This window comes from Capra hircus, chromosome 9, assembly GCF_001704415.2.
Source record: "Capra hircus breed San Clemente chromosome 9, ASM170441v1, whole genome shotgun sequence".
Taxonomy (NCBI): Eukaryota; Metazoa; Chordata; class Mammalia; order Artiodactyla; family Bovidae; genus Capra; species Capra hircus.
In genome coordinates, this window is record NC_030816.1 from 19,898,628 (window position 1) to 19,918,262 (window position 19,635).

Below are 19,635 nucleotides of genomic sequence, written 5' to 3' on the forward strand. Positions count from 1 at the left end.
GGCTCTCCCCGACATTAGGACAAAAGGCTGATCAAAAACTGTGCCACAACCAATCAAATGTTTAGATTTAGACTGCTACATATTTAAGTTATTTTCACAATCATGAAAATAGGAAGTCCGGGTCTAAGAAATCTGAGAGTCAGAGTATCATGTTCCCTTTGGGGGTAAGAATGTTGCTTTTGAATGCTTTGCCTTTAAATGCACTTTAAAATAGCTCATTAAACTGCCATACTCCTGCATCGGGGACAGGTAGAAACAGTGAGGATAAAGAAGGAAATACAGTCTTAAAAGCTGAGCTCATAATCGTAAATTCAAGCCCACGGGACATGTTTCTAATATGCACAGGTGTGTTTTCTCTCTGCTCATCCACGGAGGTGGAAATTCAGGTTGGCTACAAATAAAAAGTCTACTTAGTGACTTTCTCTCATGTGTCACAACTTCTTGACTATAGGACCACCATTATATAAATCTCAGGGGTGACAAGTACCTCTCTTCTGGGTCTGCACTGAGCTGAAGGCATATTTTTCCTACCATACTGCCACATTCCATTCTAATCGTTAACATAGCCATCTATCATCCCACGCTACGGCTCAGGTCTGATCAGTGTCTGTGTCCCCAGCATCTAGCCACAGTGTTGGCATTTTTTTTAATCAATAAAGGAATCTGTTGTCAAGTCTATTCATTTGGCTTAAACTTTAGACTCTAGAGAGACACAAGAAGGTACAAACTACCCAGCCTCTCTCTCATACACAGCTTAATTCTGAGCCTACTGAAAATTCACAAAGAGTGGACCTAGAAAGAACTGAGAGTTACAAAAAGCCATTGCTTCCGTAAAAAACTGTTGCATGAGTATAGTGTAGTATGTTGTGTATGCAGCACTTGTAGGTTGCATGTTTATGCCTTGCACAATGAGTCCTAGGGTCAGTGCACGCTGACCAGTGTATCACACTGCACACTGGAGAAGCTGGCTTTCATTCTGCAGTAACCTCTGCTAAGTACTCTTGCCTGGAGAATCCCATGGACGGAGGAGCCGGGAAGGCTGCAGTCCATGGGGTCGCTGAGAGTAGGACATGACTGAGTGACTTCACTTTCACTTTTCACTTTCCTGCATTGGAGAAGGAAATGGCAACCCACTCCAGTGTTCTTGCCTGGAGAATCCCAGGGACGGGGGAGCCTGGTGGGCTGCCACCTATGGGGTCCCACAGAGTTGGACACAACCGAAGCAACTTAGCAGCAGAAGCAGCAAAAACATACCCAAGGAGAGGATTGGGGCAGGAGGAAAATAATCAGGACTAGAAGGATTTCTTTCTTATTCTTTGCTCTTGGAAAACTGCTTAAAAATGGGAAGAGCTTGGACACATGCACTGTGTGAAGGAAAGGTTGTGTCAGAGATGCAGCCTTCTCAGCATGGTTAGCAAGAGAAATGGAGACTGTTTCCCATGTGAGTTAATTTTAATTACCAAACTATTATGTTTGAGGAGACCTTCTTTTTTCTTATTTCACAGATATACTAGTTTCATCTGTTTGCATTTTAGTACTACACGGCTGAAGAAAGATGAATCATCTTTGGGTGAGAAGTTGTAAAGCTGGTATTTCTACTGAAATGGTTCATATAGCACAGTTATAAAAATAGCACAGCTCTTAGAATTTATCCAAATGTCATTGCTAATCTGTCTCAAAGTCACAGACACAATCTATTCCTTCTCTACAAGTCAAGAGATACAAATCCACAAATGTGTCTTTAGACTAAAACCTTTATAAATCCAATATGATGGTGTTACCATTTCTCGTTTGACTTTCTAATAAAGAAAACAGCTCGATTTCTTCACTTCAATGTCCATCTTTCATCATCTTTTTTCCTGAGTAAATGTTATCTCTTGCCATTGTTAGCTTTCTTTATCTTCTTACTATGAAGGCAAAGTTAAAATTTTTTTTTCCCAAAAGATGTTTGACATTATTAGCCATTAGGGAACTGCAAATTAAAAGCACAATGAAGTATCACTGCATATCTCTTAGAATGACTAAGATAAAAAATAATGATAATATTAAATGCTAGTGAGGGCAGGAAGAATTGGACCTCTGATATACACTGCTATGAGTGTGAAAGGGTGCAGCCACTCTGGACAGTTGTTTAACTGTTTCTAAAACCAAACAGTCATTTCCAACATGATTCAGAAATTGAACTTTTGAGCACTTATCCCAGAGAAATGAGATCTTGTATTAATATAAAACCTGCATATGAATGTCTTACTAGCTTTCAATGTAAAATCCCAAAGTTGGAAACAATTTATCAGTCCTTCAACAGGTGATGGTCAAACAAACTCTGATATATTTATACCATGGAATACTACTCAAACTATGGATATATGCAATAATTCTGATGGACTTAAGGGCATTATAGATTGTTGGACCATAAGGAAGGCAGAGTGCCAAAGAATTTATGCTTTCAAACTGTAGTGCTGGAGAAGACTCTTGAGAGTCCCTCGGACAGCATGGAGACCAAACCAGTGAATCCTAAAGGAAATCAACCCTGATACTCATTGGAAGGACTGATGCTAAAGCTGAAGCATCTATACCTTGATCACCTGATGTGAAAAACTGACTCACTGGAAAAACAAACAAATCCTGATGCTGGGAAAGACTGAAGGCAGGAGGAGGAGAGTGTGACAGAAGATTAGATGGCTGGATGGCATCACTGATTCAATGGACACTAACTTGGGCAAACTCTGGGAGATGGGGAGGGACAGGAAAGCCTGGCGTGCTGCAGCCCATGGGGTCACAAAGAGTCAGACATGATGTAGTGACTGAACAACAACAGGACATTATGCTTAGTGAAAAATGCCAATCTCCAAAGGTTAAAAAACTAGAATCATGACATCCAGTTCCATCACTTCATCGCAAATAAAGGAGAAAAAGTGGAAGCATAGATAGATTTTACTTTATTGGGCTCCAAAACCATTGCAGATGGTAACTGCAGCCATGAATTAAAAGATCTTGCTCCTTGGAAGGAAAGCTATGACAAACCTAGACAGTATACTAAAAAGTAAAGAGATCACTTTACCGACAAAGGTCTGTATAGTCAAAACTACGGTTTTTCCAGTAGTCATGTAGGGATGTGAGAGCTGGATCATAAAGAAGGCTGAGAGCTGAAGAACTGATGCTTTCTAATTGTGGTGCTGGAGAAAACTCTTTAGAGTCCCTCAGACTGCAAGGAGAGCAAACCAGTCAATTCTAAAGGAAATCAACCCTGAACATTCACTGGAAAGGAAAGACAGATGCTGAAGCTGAAGCTCCAATACTTTGACCACCTGATACAAAGAGCTGACTCGCTGAAAAAGACTCTGATGCTGGGAAAGATTGAGGACAAGAGGAGAAGAGGGCAATAGAGGATGAGGTTGTTAGACAGCATCACTGACTTATTGGACATGAATCTGAGCAAACTCCAGGAGATAGTAAAGGACAGGGGAGCCTGGTGTGCTACGGTCCATTAGGGTCACAAAGAGTTGGGTCACAAAGAGTTGGGCATGACTTAACAATGACAGCAAAAAGGTTAAATACCATATCATTTCATTTTATGCATATTCTCCAGTTCACAAAATCATATAGGTGGCAAATAGAGTAGTGGTCGCTAGGGATAGGGACGAGGCTGGTCGAATGGGTATCACTTCACAGGGGTTGCATGAGGGATTTCTTTTGTGGTAATGGAACAGTTCTGTATTCTGACTGTGATAGTGGTTACACAAACCTACACGTGGATCTAACTGGGTACAACTACAGAGGAGCCTGGTGGGCTGCAGTCCATGGAGTCACAAAGAGTTGGACACGACTGAGTGACTAACACACACACACGCACACACACACGAGTGAAGGAAAATAAATGAAAACTGAATCAGGTCTGTAGTCTAGTTAACAGTATTGTACCAATGTCAATATCCTGGTTTTGACATTATATGAAAGTCATACAAAATGTCACTATTGAGGAAAAGCTGTCTGAACAGTTCAAAGAATCCTATGCAGTTTTACAGTTCCCTATGAGTTTATAATCATTTCAGAAATATGTATTTTCCTCTCATGTTTCATGTATCAATTGCTTGTGACATTTAATCCTAAATTTGGTGGATGAACTGAAAGGGCAGGGGGATAAAACATGGAGAGGCTCTTCATCACTGTTTCTAAGAGAGTCAGAAAACAAAAGTATTTGGTGTTCTGCCAGCTAGTAATGAGGACTGCCCTGTAGAAGCAGAAGTGCCTATAAAAATGGCGGTGGGGTCACTTTCTATCATCTCTTTCCTCAGAAAATTTCATGGCTCTCTTACTTACAAAATTAAGCCAGACTTCATCCTGGCATTAACGACCTCCTCTTGTATGACCCCAACTTAACTTTCTAGCTCTGTCTTCCTTTATTCCCTTGTCAGCACCTATTGCTTCAGTCTGTTCTCTGCACCACAGCCTGACTGCCTTTAAAACTCAAATGTGGCTTCCCACGGCACTTCGCTTATGGACTCAAACCTTTGTGCTGGCTGTCAAGACTTGCAGAAGCTGGCCCCCGCCTCCCTCCCCAGCCCATTCTGTTTACCACTCTTTGCTTCAGTCTCTTCGCCCAGTCACAAGCCCTTGCTCACAACCTCATCCTCACCATGGTCCTTCCCCCGACAGAGCCTTGGGCATGCTATCTTCTTTGCTTGGATTTCTTTCTTTCCCAGCTAATCTTCCACTTCTCTCACAAATCTCACTCCATCAGCAATCCCTTAGAAAAAAACCTTCCCAACTTTCCAGTTTAGATCAGGCCATTCTGACAAATGTCCTTGTAGAACTGCGTTGCTTTCTTTTTTAAAACCTTTATCCCTGACTATAATGATGAGTTGCTGTTTAGTCGCTAAGGTATCAAACTCTTTTGTGACCCTATGGACTGTAGCCCGCCAGGCTTCTCTGTCCATGGGATTTTCCAGGCAAGAATACTGGAGTGGGTTGCCATTTCCTTCTCCAGGGGATCTTCCTAACCCAGGGATTGAACCCACGTCTCCTGCATGGCAGGCGGATTCTTAACTGTTGAGATGATATATCCATTCACTTGGTTATTTGACCAAAAGCTGCCTTTCCCATTTGCTGGAAGCTCCATGAGAATACAGAAAGTATCTATTTTGTTCTTTTGCTCACAAGTGTTCCCTCCCTAATACACTGACTTGAACACAGAAATATTCAGTACTTATTTTTGAAGTGATCGAATGAATCAAACTGGAATAATTATTCTCCAATCATATTCCTCAGGTTTCCTGCCCCTAAGCTTTTGAAATACAAAACAACAGTACCAACATGATCCCAAGAGCAAACGCCTTTTCTTTTGACCATTTATTATTATTTAAATTTTTTTTTTTTGTAGGAAGCAAAATGGTTCTAAAATTGTTAGATTCAACTTGCTTTTTCACTTTTCCCATCCCTTGTTCACTAAGTTATAATGAAGAAAAACATACATAGGTAGCATTATTATTTTTCTGCCTTTCTGCAGAGTTAAACTTTTTATAGAATGCAGCATTAAACGGTGTGTGAGACAGTTAATTTGAGAGAGGTGTTGGATGGATCGATGGTTGTGCATAACATGGGTTGAACAAAACACTTGAGGACAAGGGGAACGTTGCTAAAGACCTTGTCACTGTTGACGAAAGGAAACTGCAAAAAACATTTGTATAAATCCCCACAGAAATAAGCAACCAGTAATTGGTTGTGAATTTTCAATGCTTAACAAAAGAAAATAAAGGTCAACTGGATTTCCAAAGGGAGATGTTTCCTTTTCATGCTCCCCAAGCCAATTTGTAAGTTTCCATTCTGCACTAGTGGGCCCAGCTCCACCATGAAGCCAGTGTCCCTCTTTCTTCTCCCACTATGTATACCAGTATAGACATTCCAGAGCCCTCCACATGTGGGTAGAGAAAGGCTGGGAATTTCTATGCCCCAAAACACTGGAAATCAATGCATTTTAATTAAGTTCTTTAAATAGTTTTGAGTGTATTATGTGCTGGGTTGCATATGAGGTACTAGAGATTCAAAGATGAAGAAGATATCCTTCTTGCTGTGAAAGAGCTCACAGCTTGGTGGAATAGGTGGAAACAGACAAACAGCATTCTTAGGTAAGTCAGACTATGAAGACAGAGCTTTAAAATGAAGTGCTGGGAGCGTACGAGACAGAGACAGAGGGATGTGTTGTCATTGTGGGGCTTCTGGGGGTGGGTGGGACCTAGGCTGGGTTTGGAGCACTGTGGCTGTTTTCCCAGCACCCATCTAGCTCACCTCTCCCTTAATGGGTAACAATAGTTTTTGTGGTATACTAAAATCAAAGAAGAAAGAGATGTCCAATAACACGTGAATTAAGACAAATTAAAAGAACACAGAAATAAAGTTTAATTTTTATACATTTGATTTCCTTCTCATTGCAAAATCTACAGACTAGTATTCAGATTCCCAAGTGACTAAACTGAAAGCAAACTACATCTATAAGATGATACGGAAGAAAAGAAGAAAAAAGAGCCGTGGTACCTGGATGCTGGTCAGAGTCGTGTACTGGTAAGCCTTGACCACCAGATAGTTTGCTTCCAAGTCTATCAGTCCCAGGATCATGTATTTCCACCATCTTCGTCGTAAAATTGCCAGGAGGTTTTCTTCTCCTGCATTACAAAGTTGAAAAGAAATGGATTATGTTCTGAACACACTGAGAAACTATATTTAGAGGATGGTTGGATGGCGTCACCGACTCAATGGACGTTGAGTTTGAGCAACTCTGGGAGGCGGTGAAGGGCAGGGAAGCCTGGCATGCTGCAGTCCATGGGGTCGCAAAGAGTTGGACATGACTTAGCATCTGAGCAACAAAAAAAGCAATATAGTAGTATATATATATATTTTTACCATACCTTATCAAACATTTAATTAAACAAATACATGAGCATGTCATAGAATGTTTTTACTTAGTTTACTAGACTTTAGGGTAGACTTCAGCCCTTCAAATTAGTGCCTATTCCAGAACAAGACAGGTTTTTAGTTCATGATGTGAACTAATTTTCTCATGAACATTTGAAAAAAAAATTAGGTGAAATAAAATGAAAAGGAAAAGTGTTCAGAAAGGCTGCATAAACACGTGAAATCCAAATCATCCTAAATGTCTGGATTGTGGTAAACTAGACCAAAACAGAAAGAGGTGGTCAAGTGGAGAAAAGCCTGTGCTCCACTGCAGCCTGTAGTCAGGCTCCAGGATGCTACGAGGAGGGCTTGCTCAGCTCTGAACCTTGCATTCAGGTGGTGTGTGGGTGATGGAAAGACAGAGGAAGCTGGGGGTCACTCATGGACAAAAAGAGTGCCATGGGCCTTGGCTTCAATACTGCCAGCAACTGCAGTCTTCATATCTTGCTTAAGCTGGTGGCGTCAAAACAGACTTTGAGCTGCTTAGTTCATCATCCTTATTCTTACATATTTCAGGCCTGAAACATAACTTTTCTTAAAGTAGGGCAACATGTTATTAATAATTATAGCTTTCTGGGGCCAACTTGTGAGGTATTCTTAGAAGATGTGGAATACGCAAAACCCCTGAGTGAATGGTGATTCTTGATATCCAAGAAACAATCTGACTATTTGGCCCACAGTATGCTTTCTCTTTGACTTCTTTGGTGGCTTAGTGGTAGAAAATCTGCCTGGCAGTGCAGGAGATGCAGGTTCAATCCCTGGATTGGGAACACGCCCTGCAGAAAGAAATGACTACCTGCTCCTGTATTCTTACCTGGGACAGAGGAGCCTGGCAGGCTACAGTCCATGAGGTCGCAAAAGAGTTGGACCTGACTTAGCTGCTCAACAACAACAACATGCTTTCTCTTGCTTTTCCACGTGTGAACTCCCCTACATGGACTATTCTTATGCCAGCCTTCAAATGAAGAAGCAGCCTAGACTCTATCACCAGGAAGCCTTCCTAGATCTCTCACTTTGATCTTCCAAGACTCAGTTGGGTTTCCTTGCTGTGGGTTCCTTTAACAGTCTTTCTTATGCCACTGATACAGTATTATCTCTCTGTATGATAATAGTCTGTTTTCTTGACTCTGTTACTCATTAGATTATTAATAATTTGAAGACAGTGGCAGTGTCTCGGTCACCACTCTAAGACCCAACCATGCATGGTGAGTAGTCAATAAATAATACAGTATCTATGAACACATTTCACGTTCAATAATCTCAGCAATGTTAACATTGAAATTGAAATTTTTAATTTTTAAAATATGTATACTATAAACATTCATGCTCCAGACAATGAAAATTGTCTTCTAGTTTGAATGTAGACAACAGCTGACATAAATTAATTTGGTGACCATTTTACACATTAATACTCCATAGATAGGACATAAAAAGGTCAATGGCATATTGAACCACAAAGCTGCAATTTTAAGGTCACAAGTCATTGTCCCAGTTAATTTATAAGATGAACAGGGAATTGCTAAACTCAGAGCACACCAGGCACATTTCAATATGTGACATTGAAAATCTAGGTCACGGCGCTGTTTGTTTCACAAATCAATACATATTCAAAGTGATAAAGATTCAAAGGGATGATTCGTTTCTTGCTGTTCTGTTGAAGAAGTTTGCAAGTAAAACACTAAACAAATGCTCCCAATTGTTTCATTTGAGTACCTGAAAATGTACAACATGCTTGCTTAGCAAAATTATCCAAGAAGTCAAGAAAGCACTTTTTATTGTTGGCTGAGCAAAAAATGCAACCCTTAAAAGGACTGCTTAGGGATTTATCTACATGACTGTCATTAACACTGATGAACGATAGGTCATTAAAATTCTTTCTAGAATAATGAAGATATATTCTTAAGAGCCTTTGTGCCAAAGTGCTTTCTAAACCTCATGAAACGGGGCCATCCATAAAAACACTAGCACAATTGGTAGTATGTTAACATTTTGAAGAAAAAAGAATTTTAAAAAATTAACTAGGAGCAGTAACATAATCTATGGGTGGAAACTGTAGAATTATAATTTGGCATTTAAATGGGTTCTGTTATTATTTTATTATCAGCATGTTCAAATATAAATAAAAAGCACAGAGAATAATATGATAAGGTAATCTTCAACTTGATTTAATCAGTGTTAAATGTTGCCATGTACGTTTCAGAATTTCTTTTTTGACAAAGGAAATGCTGAAACGATGAAACTGAAATCCCCTTTGTGCTCCTGCCAGATTCCCTTCCCTTCCCTCCTCTCTTGAATTTCCATCTTGATAGTGTTGCGTATCCTTCATGTTCATGTTTCTGTTATACATCTTCTACACGCGCATGCATTTCTTAAATAATTTTCTGCGTTTAGTTTTGGCTGTGCTGGGTCTCGTTGCTGGCCAGACTTTCCTCTAGCTGCAGCGAGTAGGTGCCACTCTCCACTCGCGATGCGTGGGCTTCTCACCGTGGCGCCTTCTCCAGTTGCGGCTCCCGGGCTTCAGAGAACAGGCTCAACAGCTGCAGCGCACAGGGTTCGCTGCTCCGCTGCGTGTGGGCTCTTCCTGGACCAGGGATCCAACCTGTGTCTCCTGCACTGACAGTTGGATTCCTTACTGTTGAGCTTCGGGAAAGCCCTACATATGTATGTATTTAAGTGAAAGTTTATTACATGTACTCTACATGTCATCTTTCTAGGGCTCTTTAAACAACATTTTTCTAGAAATATATCCTTATCTTATATGTAGAGAATAAATGTAATACCTTTCAAATATTATATAATCATATATAATATATATGACATATATAAATCATATGTAATAATGATATATAATCACATTTTATAAATATGCCACAATTTACCCAGTTTCCCACTGATAGACATCTAAGTTGCTTCCAATTTTTCTCTAAAGAACATCCTTGTACATATGTATCTCTATAATTGGCTTAAGAGTTTAATTTTGTTTTCATTCTCTTTTTAAAGAATTGTGGAGTATGCAAGTGTTCACAAATGTGTAAAACACGGTTAAAGGTACCCTCCAAGTAATGTAGCATTCTGGCAACAATAATTATGGCAATAATTGAGAATAGACAGAGAAATTATTAAACAATCTTAGTCATGTGCGTCATACCTTATTTCACTAAGCATCAACAGAATGATCAATGTGTTTTTTTTTTCATTTTTATAACAAATACTTAAATGATACTATGTATCAGCCAGTGTCTATGTGCTTTACAAATATTACTTTACTTAATCCTTATAATAACCCTGTATGGTAGGTATTTCTATTAACTTTATTTACAGATGACAAATCTGGGACCTGGAGGAGTTAAGTCATTTGCCAGAAAATTCACACCGATGAACCGGAATTTGAACTCATGACAATCTGGCATTAGGTTTCATACTCATTGGTACTGCACTGTTTTGCCTCACTGGTTTTTAATTATGGCACTGTCCCCAGGAGTCATTCATTTCTCATTAACGGAGCTATCATGACTTTATCCAAACTCTCCTGCAGGGGGACCCGTGGCCAACTCCAGGGAAGTGCCCATCACCTTGAAGCCGACGTGCATGGCGCCCCCTGGCGTTGCCGGTGCCCAGCGGCCCAGCCCTGGGTCCACCCCTGAATGTCCCAACACCACCAGTTCAGTACCAAAATGTTGATGCCTCCCTGTCCAAATGCACGACAGCTTCCCTTGTGAAATGCAAAATAAGGCTTTAAATTGATGACTTAACAAAGTCTAATGATAAAAATTACTGTTATATACTGTCCTGCTAGTTGACGCCTCGGGCAAAATAACAGTGGTCGCACATCGAGAGGGGAGAGCGTGGTGGTGGTTAAGAAATGCTGAATGAAGGAAGAGGAAAGCCCTGTGCAAAGAACTACCGCATTCACCGCAACGACTGGAAAACAGAAGGGTCTTGATTCATAGGACTCTTGCTCACCCCCAGTGGTGGTCTGAGCAGAGAATCAAAGGACTGAGAGACAGCACTCGAGGTAAATTCAGCAAAGGGAACAAGAAGCTTCATTATTCTCGGGGCTGCGTTTTCATTAAGGGCTTTCATGGGTGGTGTGATCCAGCAAGGTGTTTTTCTGCAAGAACAGAACTCAGCACTCACTGCACAGAGGGTCCACAGCAAGAGTGAAGCCCCTGCACAGGGGGAGAGGCCCCTGCACAGGGGGAGAGACCCCTGCTTGAATGAACCCCTCCTTGGCTCACGGCTTGAAGCCACAGTGCCATCTTCCTTTACCAGAACTCCAAGGGACGAGGTTAAATATTCATCAGTGAATTTGGAAAAAAGGACGACTGACGATGGAAGTTTTAATTACTCACCTTTAAAAGCTGAAATTTAGTATTAGGATGTAGAATTCAGAACCATTCTCTTTCCTCAGAAAAGTGAACCAAGTAAATGTGCTAATAATAAGGAAATGGAAATGGTTCACAAAAAGAACTGTAACCAACTGCACCTCATACTGTGAATCCGAGGGTAGGGATGGACTATAAAAAAGACAAATAATGAATATTTAAAATTGTTTTGTATAGTTTCACTCATTTTTATTATTAGAGCCAGAGAGTGAGATTAAGAAGAGCATAGAAGGCCATCCTTTACTGCTTTAGCTTAATAGCAAACAGACCTTGGTTTGGCCTCTGATGTACATTAGTAGTATAAGTTGGTTAATGGCTCTGAACCTTCATTCCTCTATTGTAAAATGGGGACTGTCACAAAAATTTAATAGGGCGCTGTAGATTAAAAGCAGTGTGAGAGTCATATTTAAGCTAATATCTAATGCCAGGTATGTGCACAAGATGAGCTAGCAAGCAATGGGGTCCTGGAATCCCTGAATCCTTGACCAGTCACACACCACACACGTGCTCAGCAAGTGTGATGGAGACTGCATGGAGGAAGCCCAGGGAACTGAACTCTCTTCATGCCTCATTAAGGCTTTGGCCGTACATCCTCTGTCTCTTACTCTTGTGATTGTGATGGATCACATGGCAGCCAGCATATGATGCTTGTTTGTCCAGACTAGAGGCAGGCTGAGGGCTTCGTCCTTGACCTTGATGCCTCTCCCCCGGGCCAGATCCTCGTCGTGGCCCTCTGGATCTCACTACTTGATCTGGGAATGGAGGCCGTATGAACATACCCTTCCCTTGAACTAGACCTGACTTAGTTTCCTGTGACGCTAGTCCGCCTTTCCAGGGTGGGGGTCTCTCAGGAGGTGTTTCCAAGGTGTTCCACGGTGGCCACATTGTCTGCCCGTGACAAGCAAAACATAGAAGAGGAAACCACACAAAAGGGTTCAAAGAAAGCCGAGAGGAGAAGAGACACGGCCTCAGTTCCCACTTAACTCTTTCCACATCCCTCTCACTCAAGCTCCCACTTAGTCTGCATGTCCCAGGCTAAACGCTCCCTCCCATGTGAAGCTTCCCCAGGTTCTCTGCTCTCCCCGCACTTATTTCTCTTTTTCACATATCCTCAACTATGCCTAGCAGAGTAATTTAAACAAATTATTACTCAATGTAAGACCTTGTTATCAAGGTAAGATATCTGAATAACACCCTTAAAATCTACTCAATCATCTGGCTGTTTTTCAGAAATGCCTAACAAAGGTTTGGGAAAATATCTCAAAGCAACTAAAAATGAAACATAATCACATAAGGTTCTGGTGGCCGTGACTTTAAAAGTCACATGTGTGTAAAAATGACTGTATACAGGATAGGTTTTTTGACAGTAAGTTTACTTTATTTTTTTCAAAGTTACCTTTTTGCATCAATGAATAAAACAAAGTATTCTAGCTCTAGTTACAAACACAAACCTTTCTGATGCAAAAACATGTACACATGGTGATATGAAAATCTCACCTTCTCAACATGTATCTTTCTATGTTTATTACCCTTTTAAACATGAAACAGAGCTCTTAAATCTTAGAAACCTTTTTTTTTTCTATTTTTTTGAAGCTGTCATCTTTTATGATGCTAAGATACACAATTTTATGTGGCATACATATACCCTACTGCTGCTGTTAAGTCGCTTCAGTCGTGTCCAACTCTGTGCGACCCCATAGACGGCAGCTCACCAGGCTCCCCCGTCCCTTGGATTATCCAGGCAAGAACACTGGAGTGGGGTGCCATTTCCTTCTCCAATGCATGAAAGTGAAAAGTGAAAGGGAAGTTGCTCAGTCGTGTCCGACTCTTCGCGACCCTATGGACTGCAGCCTACCAGGCTCCTCTGTCCATGGGATTTTCCAGGCAAGAGTACTGCAGTGGGGTGCCATTGCCTTCTCCTACACATACCCTACCTCCTTTGAAATAGAAAACATTCCTGTGTTCTTGATATGTCATAGGAGAAAAAACACAATTGCTAACATTTTCTTCTTCATAATAATATAAGGCAGTATGAGTGTGCCGTATATTGATAGTAAGCCTACTTAGATTTTACCATAAAGGCTATTACAACAAATGGATAAACAAAGAGTTTTTCTGAAAGTTCGGGACATCTAAAACCACATACATGAAAAGTGCACACTGACTATTAAACTCTATTGACTAAAATCTAGGTGTTACAAGTTGCTCTACCTCTTAAGGAAAATAATGTGTGATATCCAAACAATTTCCCCAAAGTCCATTCAGAATTGAAAAACTAGATACACATTTAGAGCATCCATTTAATATTCTTAGAACACACTGTAAAGCATACAACCACTTGCACAGCTAAACACAGTCACTATTGATCACTGGAAGAGAAACCTGAAAATACTAAAGATGTTCAGTTGTTGTATGATCAAATACGAACCAATACTATTGTCCCATACTAGGGATATAGAAGGCTTTGGGTCATGCCTAGTGACTAGAGACTCAGATCTAATGGGCTAGAGACTCTGCCAAATGGGCAATCAATCATGCCTACATACTGGAGCTCCAATTAAAACCCAAACACAGAGGTTCCAGTGAGTTTCCATGACGGGCGAGATTTTGTCCATATCGTCACACACTGGTGCTGGATAAGTAACATGTCTTGTCTCCATTGGCACAAGACCACGGAAGCCCTGGACTTGGCACTTCTTTAGGACTCTGTCCCTTGGTTGATTCTAAATTGTATCTTTTCCTGCAATAACTATAACCATGAATGTAATAGCCTTCCGGGAGTCCTGTGAGGCTTAGTGAATTTCTGAAACTGGCAGTGGTTTGGGGGACCACAGTTCCATCTGTGAACTTGCAATTGGCCTCAACTGTGAGGGTGTTCTTGTGTGGACTCTAAACTTTCTCGTTTGGACTAAACTCTCACACTGTTGTGAGGTAAGCGTAGTGTTGAGGCCGTGCCCCTAAAACTTTGCACTAGGTTTTCCTCAAACACAACTAAAGTTGTCCCTCACTTGCTCAAGAACTCGAGTACAGTATTTGGCACTTCTCAACAAAACTAGAACCCAGAAGAACCCTTCAGGTATGAATTCAAATTAAAACAAGTGTCCTTTCCAGGTGATTTTAAACAATGTATGTGATTAGTTGTGTTCCTGAAAAAGTATTACAACTTTGCACTTTCAACCTACATTTTCCATCATTATAAAGACATCACTCACAATGGGAAATACTGTTCATCAGCTCTAAATGGTTAATGATAGGTTGGCTGTGTGTATGGGGGTGGAGGGGAGGTAGTGGATGCTCTGATTTGAAATTATTTAAAGCAGTCATAATGCAATGATGGACGAATATAAATCTATTTTCCTGTGGCGAGTCTGCAGTGAGGAAAATGTATTTGTCCTTTTTAATGACAAGACTATTTTCCTTCTCTTCATCCCATTTTGTGAAAAGTGACCCTATTTGCCTTCTGAAGGTTTCCCGTAATTGGCTCTGATGCCTCCCGACATTAGCAGATGAATCTGTCAGCTCTGTGAATTTTGTTTTGAAGAAAGAGCTGTGTAGTGGCTAATGACACACGATGTGAGGGGGAGAGGCCAGAGCAGCCTTGCCTCCGGACTCCTGCCACTTGCTGAGTGTATTCAAAAGACAGCATGACAGAAGGTGTCAGGCTGAACTCTTGAGAGCTGACCTTGAGCTCTGACATGAGAGCATCTGTCATGGTGGACACATAGGTTAGACCCAACATGGGAAATCAGCAAGAGGAGCATCACTGGGCCAGAAGCCTGGCTAAGCAGAAAGCTGGCGGCCTCCCCTTTCCTGTCCGCACTCCCATCTCCCATCCCAAATGTCAAGCACAGATCTACCAAGGCCACTTCTGCTACCTGACATTTATTTTTCATTGAAAACCATTTGTCAGGACAAGGCCAGAGGCACCATATACTTACTGTCTCATTTAACTGCCATGCTCTATTCTAGGTTAAAAGCATGGCATCAGAGAGACCTGTGTTAAAGCACTGACTCTGTCACTTAACAGGCTGTGTCACCTTGAGAAAGTTTACTCATTTACAAAATGGGAAGAACACTACTTAGTTGAAAGTGTTGCTGTACCAATTAAATGAGAAAATGTATGTAACGTTTCTGGCTTCCAGTAAATACTCGGTGAATGACAGTTTTGCTATTAACAGCCTTACGAAGAAGCTATTTTTCAGATCATGAAATCGGGTTTTGAAGAAGTTCAAGCAATTTGTCCACCAAAGTCTGTCCTGATTTTTATTGCAAAGCATTCACTATTCTAAGAAAGATGCTTTTTTTACAAGGTATGTTTAATGCAACAAATCAGAAATGTTTTTTATTTATATAATCTTTCTGAAATTAAGTTCAGTAAAAACAGGCAGTGTCTTCTGAGCAATGCAATAATGGTATGCAATGTATACTTTAAAAATACATAGAATACACATACATATATTTTGAAATATATTTCCATCTGAAAATACTGAAGAGTATATTAATGGAATTAAAGAATTTCCACTCTACTAACCTAATGGAAATGAGCACTATAGCACCCAGATTGTCATCTTAAAAGTGTCCATCAAAAGAAATAATAATCTTGGAGAAATGATCGATTGCAGATCTGGGTCAGGAAATGTAATACAAGTCAAACCTGGAACATTTCCTTATACAAAAGAGCAAGGAAGCAATCAAAATTACTTGAGTTGTGTCAGAAGGACTCAGAGGCCAACTTGAAGTGTCTTTCATATAAAAATAATGGAAATGGATTGAAATGCATCAGATACATTTAAATCCATGAGTTCATAAAGAATCCAAAAGCAACAGCAATAACAAGAATCACAACCAAACAAATTTAAAAACTAACTGGTCACTATTGGAAGATAGTAGTAAATCAACTCATTATTTTGAAGATTGGTAAAGGAAAAGAATCAAGTTTTCTGCTCAAGGATTCTTACATGAACAATGCCACTAGGGAGCTAATATTTAGTAGATGAAGGGAGATTGTTCTTTATGGTATTACTCTAGCTAATGAAGAGGAAATAAGAGAATTAGAATACCATTATTTTTGTACTCTCTAATGAACTAATGGATATATGCCTTGAAGGTTAAGCTACTGGTATTTTAAAGAAAGAGGCAGTGAATGTTTTATGTACTTCCAGATAGAGGAACAAAACACTATCTATGGAGAAAAAAAAAAAAGAAACCAAACCTGATCGAGTCTCAGGATTTAACTATACCAATTTCTCAAATATAGAGGTCACAAAAGTATGTGTTGACACTGCTATATTTAAAATGGATAACCAACAAGGCCTACTGTGTGCACATGGAACTCTGCTCAGTGTTATGTGGCAGCCTGGATGGGAAGGGAGTTTGGATACATGGATACGTCAGCTGAATCCCTTCACTCTTCACCTGAAACTATCACAACATTGTCAATCAGCTATACCCCAATACAAAACAAAAAGTTAAAAACATATGTGTTGAATTTCTCTAAGCTAAGCTAAGTCGCTTCAGTTGTGTCTGACTCTGTGTGACCCCGTAGACAGCAGCCCACCAGGCTCCCCCATCCCTGGGATTCTCCAGGCAAGAACACTGGAGTGAGCTGCCATTTCCTTCTCCAGTGCATGAAAGTGAAAAGTGAAAGTGAAGTCGCTCAGTCGTGTCAGACTCTTAGCGACCCCATGGACTATAGCCAGGCTCCTCTGTCCTGAATTGCACTAGAAAGATTCAATTAGCAAAAGTCCATATTGAAGGCAGGAGGAGAAGGGGACGACAGAGGATGAGATGGTTGGATGGCATCACCAACTCAATGGACATGAGTTGAGTGAACTCCGGGAGTTGGTGATGGACAAGAAGGTCTGGTGTGCTGCAGTCTATGGAGTCGCAAAGAGTCAGACACGACTGAGCAAACTGAACTGAACTGATACCGTGGCATATACTGTAGGAGAGTTTCCTCAGTTTGGCTTGGAGGATGGCAGGGACAGCAGCAACTGAGAATATGTCACAAATGCAGACTCTCAGGCCAGCCAGAGACTCAGAATCAGCATTCGATCAATTGCCCAGGCAATTTATATGCATCATAGTTTGAGAAGCAGTGACTGTGTGGGCCACATGATTCTCAAACAAATAAATTGCAATTAAAATGAAGTCTGTAGGTCAAAAGAACTCAAGAAAAATATCAACCACATGCAATCTGCAGACCTTATTTGCATCCTGATGCAAACAAATTGTATATCTATTAGACCATTAGAAACGTGAACACTGACAGGATATTTGGAATTACTGTTAATTTTAAATATGATCATGATATCATGCTTATGTTATTTGAAAACTTTTATCTTTTGGAAACACACACTGAAATAGTTAGAGATGAACTGATATAGTATCTGAGATTTAATTTGAAATCATACAGGAAGTGGGAAGTGGCAGGATTTAAGGATAAAATAAGCCTGACTATAAGTTGAAATTTGTTGAAGCTGATATACTAGCTCATAGGTGTTCATTATACTATTCTGTCTACTTTCCTATACGTTTGAAAATTTTCATAATAAGAAAGTTATAAAGAGAAGTTCCACTGTGAAGAGAGAGTTTAACTGGTAGACTAGCACTGGCTAAATGTCTGATTATCAACGGTGTCTTTGTGCCTGCAGCCCTTTAAAACGTGTTACTGGTGTAGTCATATTCCCCTTACAGCGTCTTTGAGTTGCAAGTGGTATTATCCTCTGTGACAGTCAGAGAATGCAGAAGTTGGAATTCTGCTTCTTTCATGTCCTCATTTCAGTCTCGGAGGTCAGGAAGAACACTTCGTGACTCACCCAGCTGAGGTTCTGACAAGCACTTAATAGCTTGTAGCTAAGCTTGTTCATTTCCCTGCGTTCTGTGTTTGTGGCAGTGACACCCTTGTGCTATCGGCCAAGATGTTCCCTGGCCTTGTTGCTTCCTTTACAGACAAAGTCTGTCTTGGTTTGGACCCCAAAAGCCCTCCTAGGGAATCTTTTGTTGGTGCAATGTAGCGTCTATACCAACCACGGAACCTCTGTCAAGTTACAGATGGAGAAGTCTCTCAAGGTCGGGGCGCTGTGTTCAGGCAGATAGATGCTGTAAACGTGGAGCCCCCTGACTGCAGTAACATCAGACACAGTTTTAAGAGACGGCATGATCTGAATCGTGACTAACAAGAACCAGGAGAGGAAACAATGGTAAAAAATAATCGAATGTCCATACCAAGCAAAGCCTCCTGTGTTGTTTGGCAAACACATTCAGAGCCACAGATATCAATCAGTTATTTCAGGTCACAGTGCAGGGAGGCTCCAGACTATGTCACCATCCTTAACCACAGACATAAGTCTGGAACAAGCCATTTGGCAAGGCTAAAATATTTGGACGCAAAAAAAACAAAACGGGATAGCCAGTGATTCAGTTGTTTCTGCGTGCATGCTAAGTTGTTGCTTCAGTCATGTCCGACGCTTTGCGGCCCTATGGACTGTAGCCTACCAGGTTCCTCAATCCATGGGATTCTCCAGGCAAGAATACTGGAATGGGTTGCCATGCCCTCCTCCAGGGGATCTTCCTGACCTAGGGATCAAACCTGAGTCTCCTGCAGTGCAGGCAGATTCTTTACCACTGAGCTACCGGGGAAGCCCTCAGTCGTTTCTAAGATTATATAAATGTTTACTTCTTGATGAAATTGGATTTTTGCCATCTCTACCTCCTAGATACCCCCCACCAGCTTTTCTAGTCTGGCTCTTAACCTTGAGTGCACAGTAGAATCACTTAGGAAGCTTTTAAAATTGCCAGTTTCTGGGTTCTACCTCAGTAATTCTCCTCACTCAGCAGGTCTGGGTAGGACCCAGGAATCTGCATTTTAAAATGCTTCCCAGAGACTTCAGTGCTGCTTGTCATTGCTTCCATTACATGTTGGCAATCTTGATCTAAACTAATACATAAACTGACCTATTCTTCCCTGAGGCATTTAACCTCCTGGGCCGACTACCTGGTCAGCTGGTGACTAGAACCAACTGACAGGATGGCTCTCTGATGTCTGTTCTAAATCTATTGACACCAAGGGAATGGAGGAGCTATTAATGGACACATGGAGCTTTGTCCTAAACCCTATCTTCTAAAAGAAAGAGCCCCAATTTCACCCACCTTGACTTCTCCTCTGAATTCTTACATGCCTTATGCATAGTTCTATTGATTTGGGAACTTACATCATTTCTCATATGTTTAAATTTTGCAAGTGTGTATTTTTCCTGTCCTGAGATAGTATCAAACTTAGGGAAAGCAAAGCCTCCATTTT

General features: G+C 40.8%; 1 protein-coding gene across 1 annotated transcript in view; it reads right to left on the reverse strand.

The window, feature by feature from the left end:
• SLC35F1 (solute carrier family 35 member F1) overlaps positions 1–19,635 on the reverse strand; it is a 407,298-nt gene that overhangs the window by 78,397 nt on the left and 309,266 nt on the right. Inside the window, exon 3 of the mRNA XM_018053020.1 lies at positions 6,532–6,659. Coding sequence (XP_017908509.1) covers positions 6,532–6,659 — 128 coding nt within the window. The remainder of the gene's footprint in view (positions 1–6,531; positions 6,660–19,635) is intronic.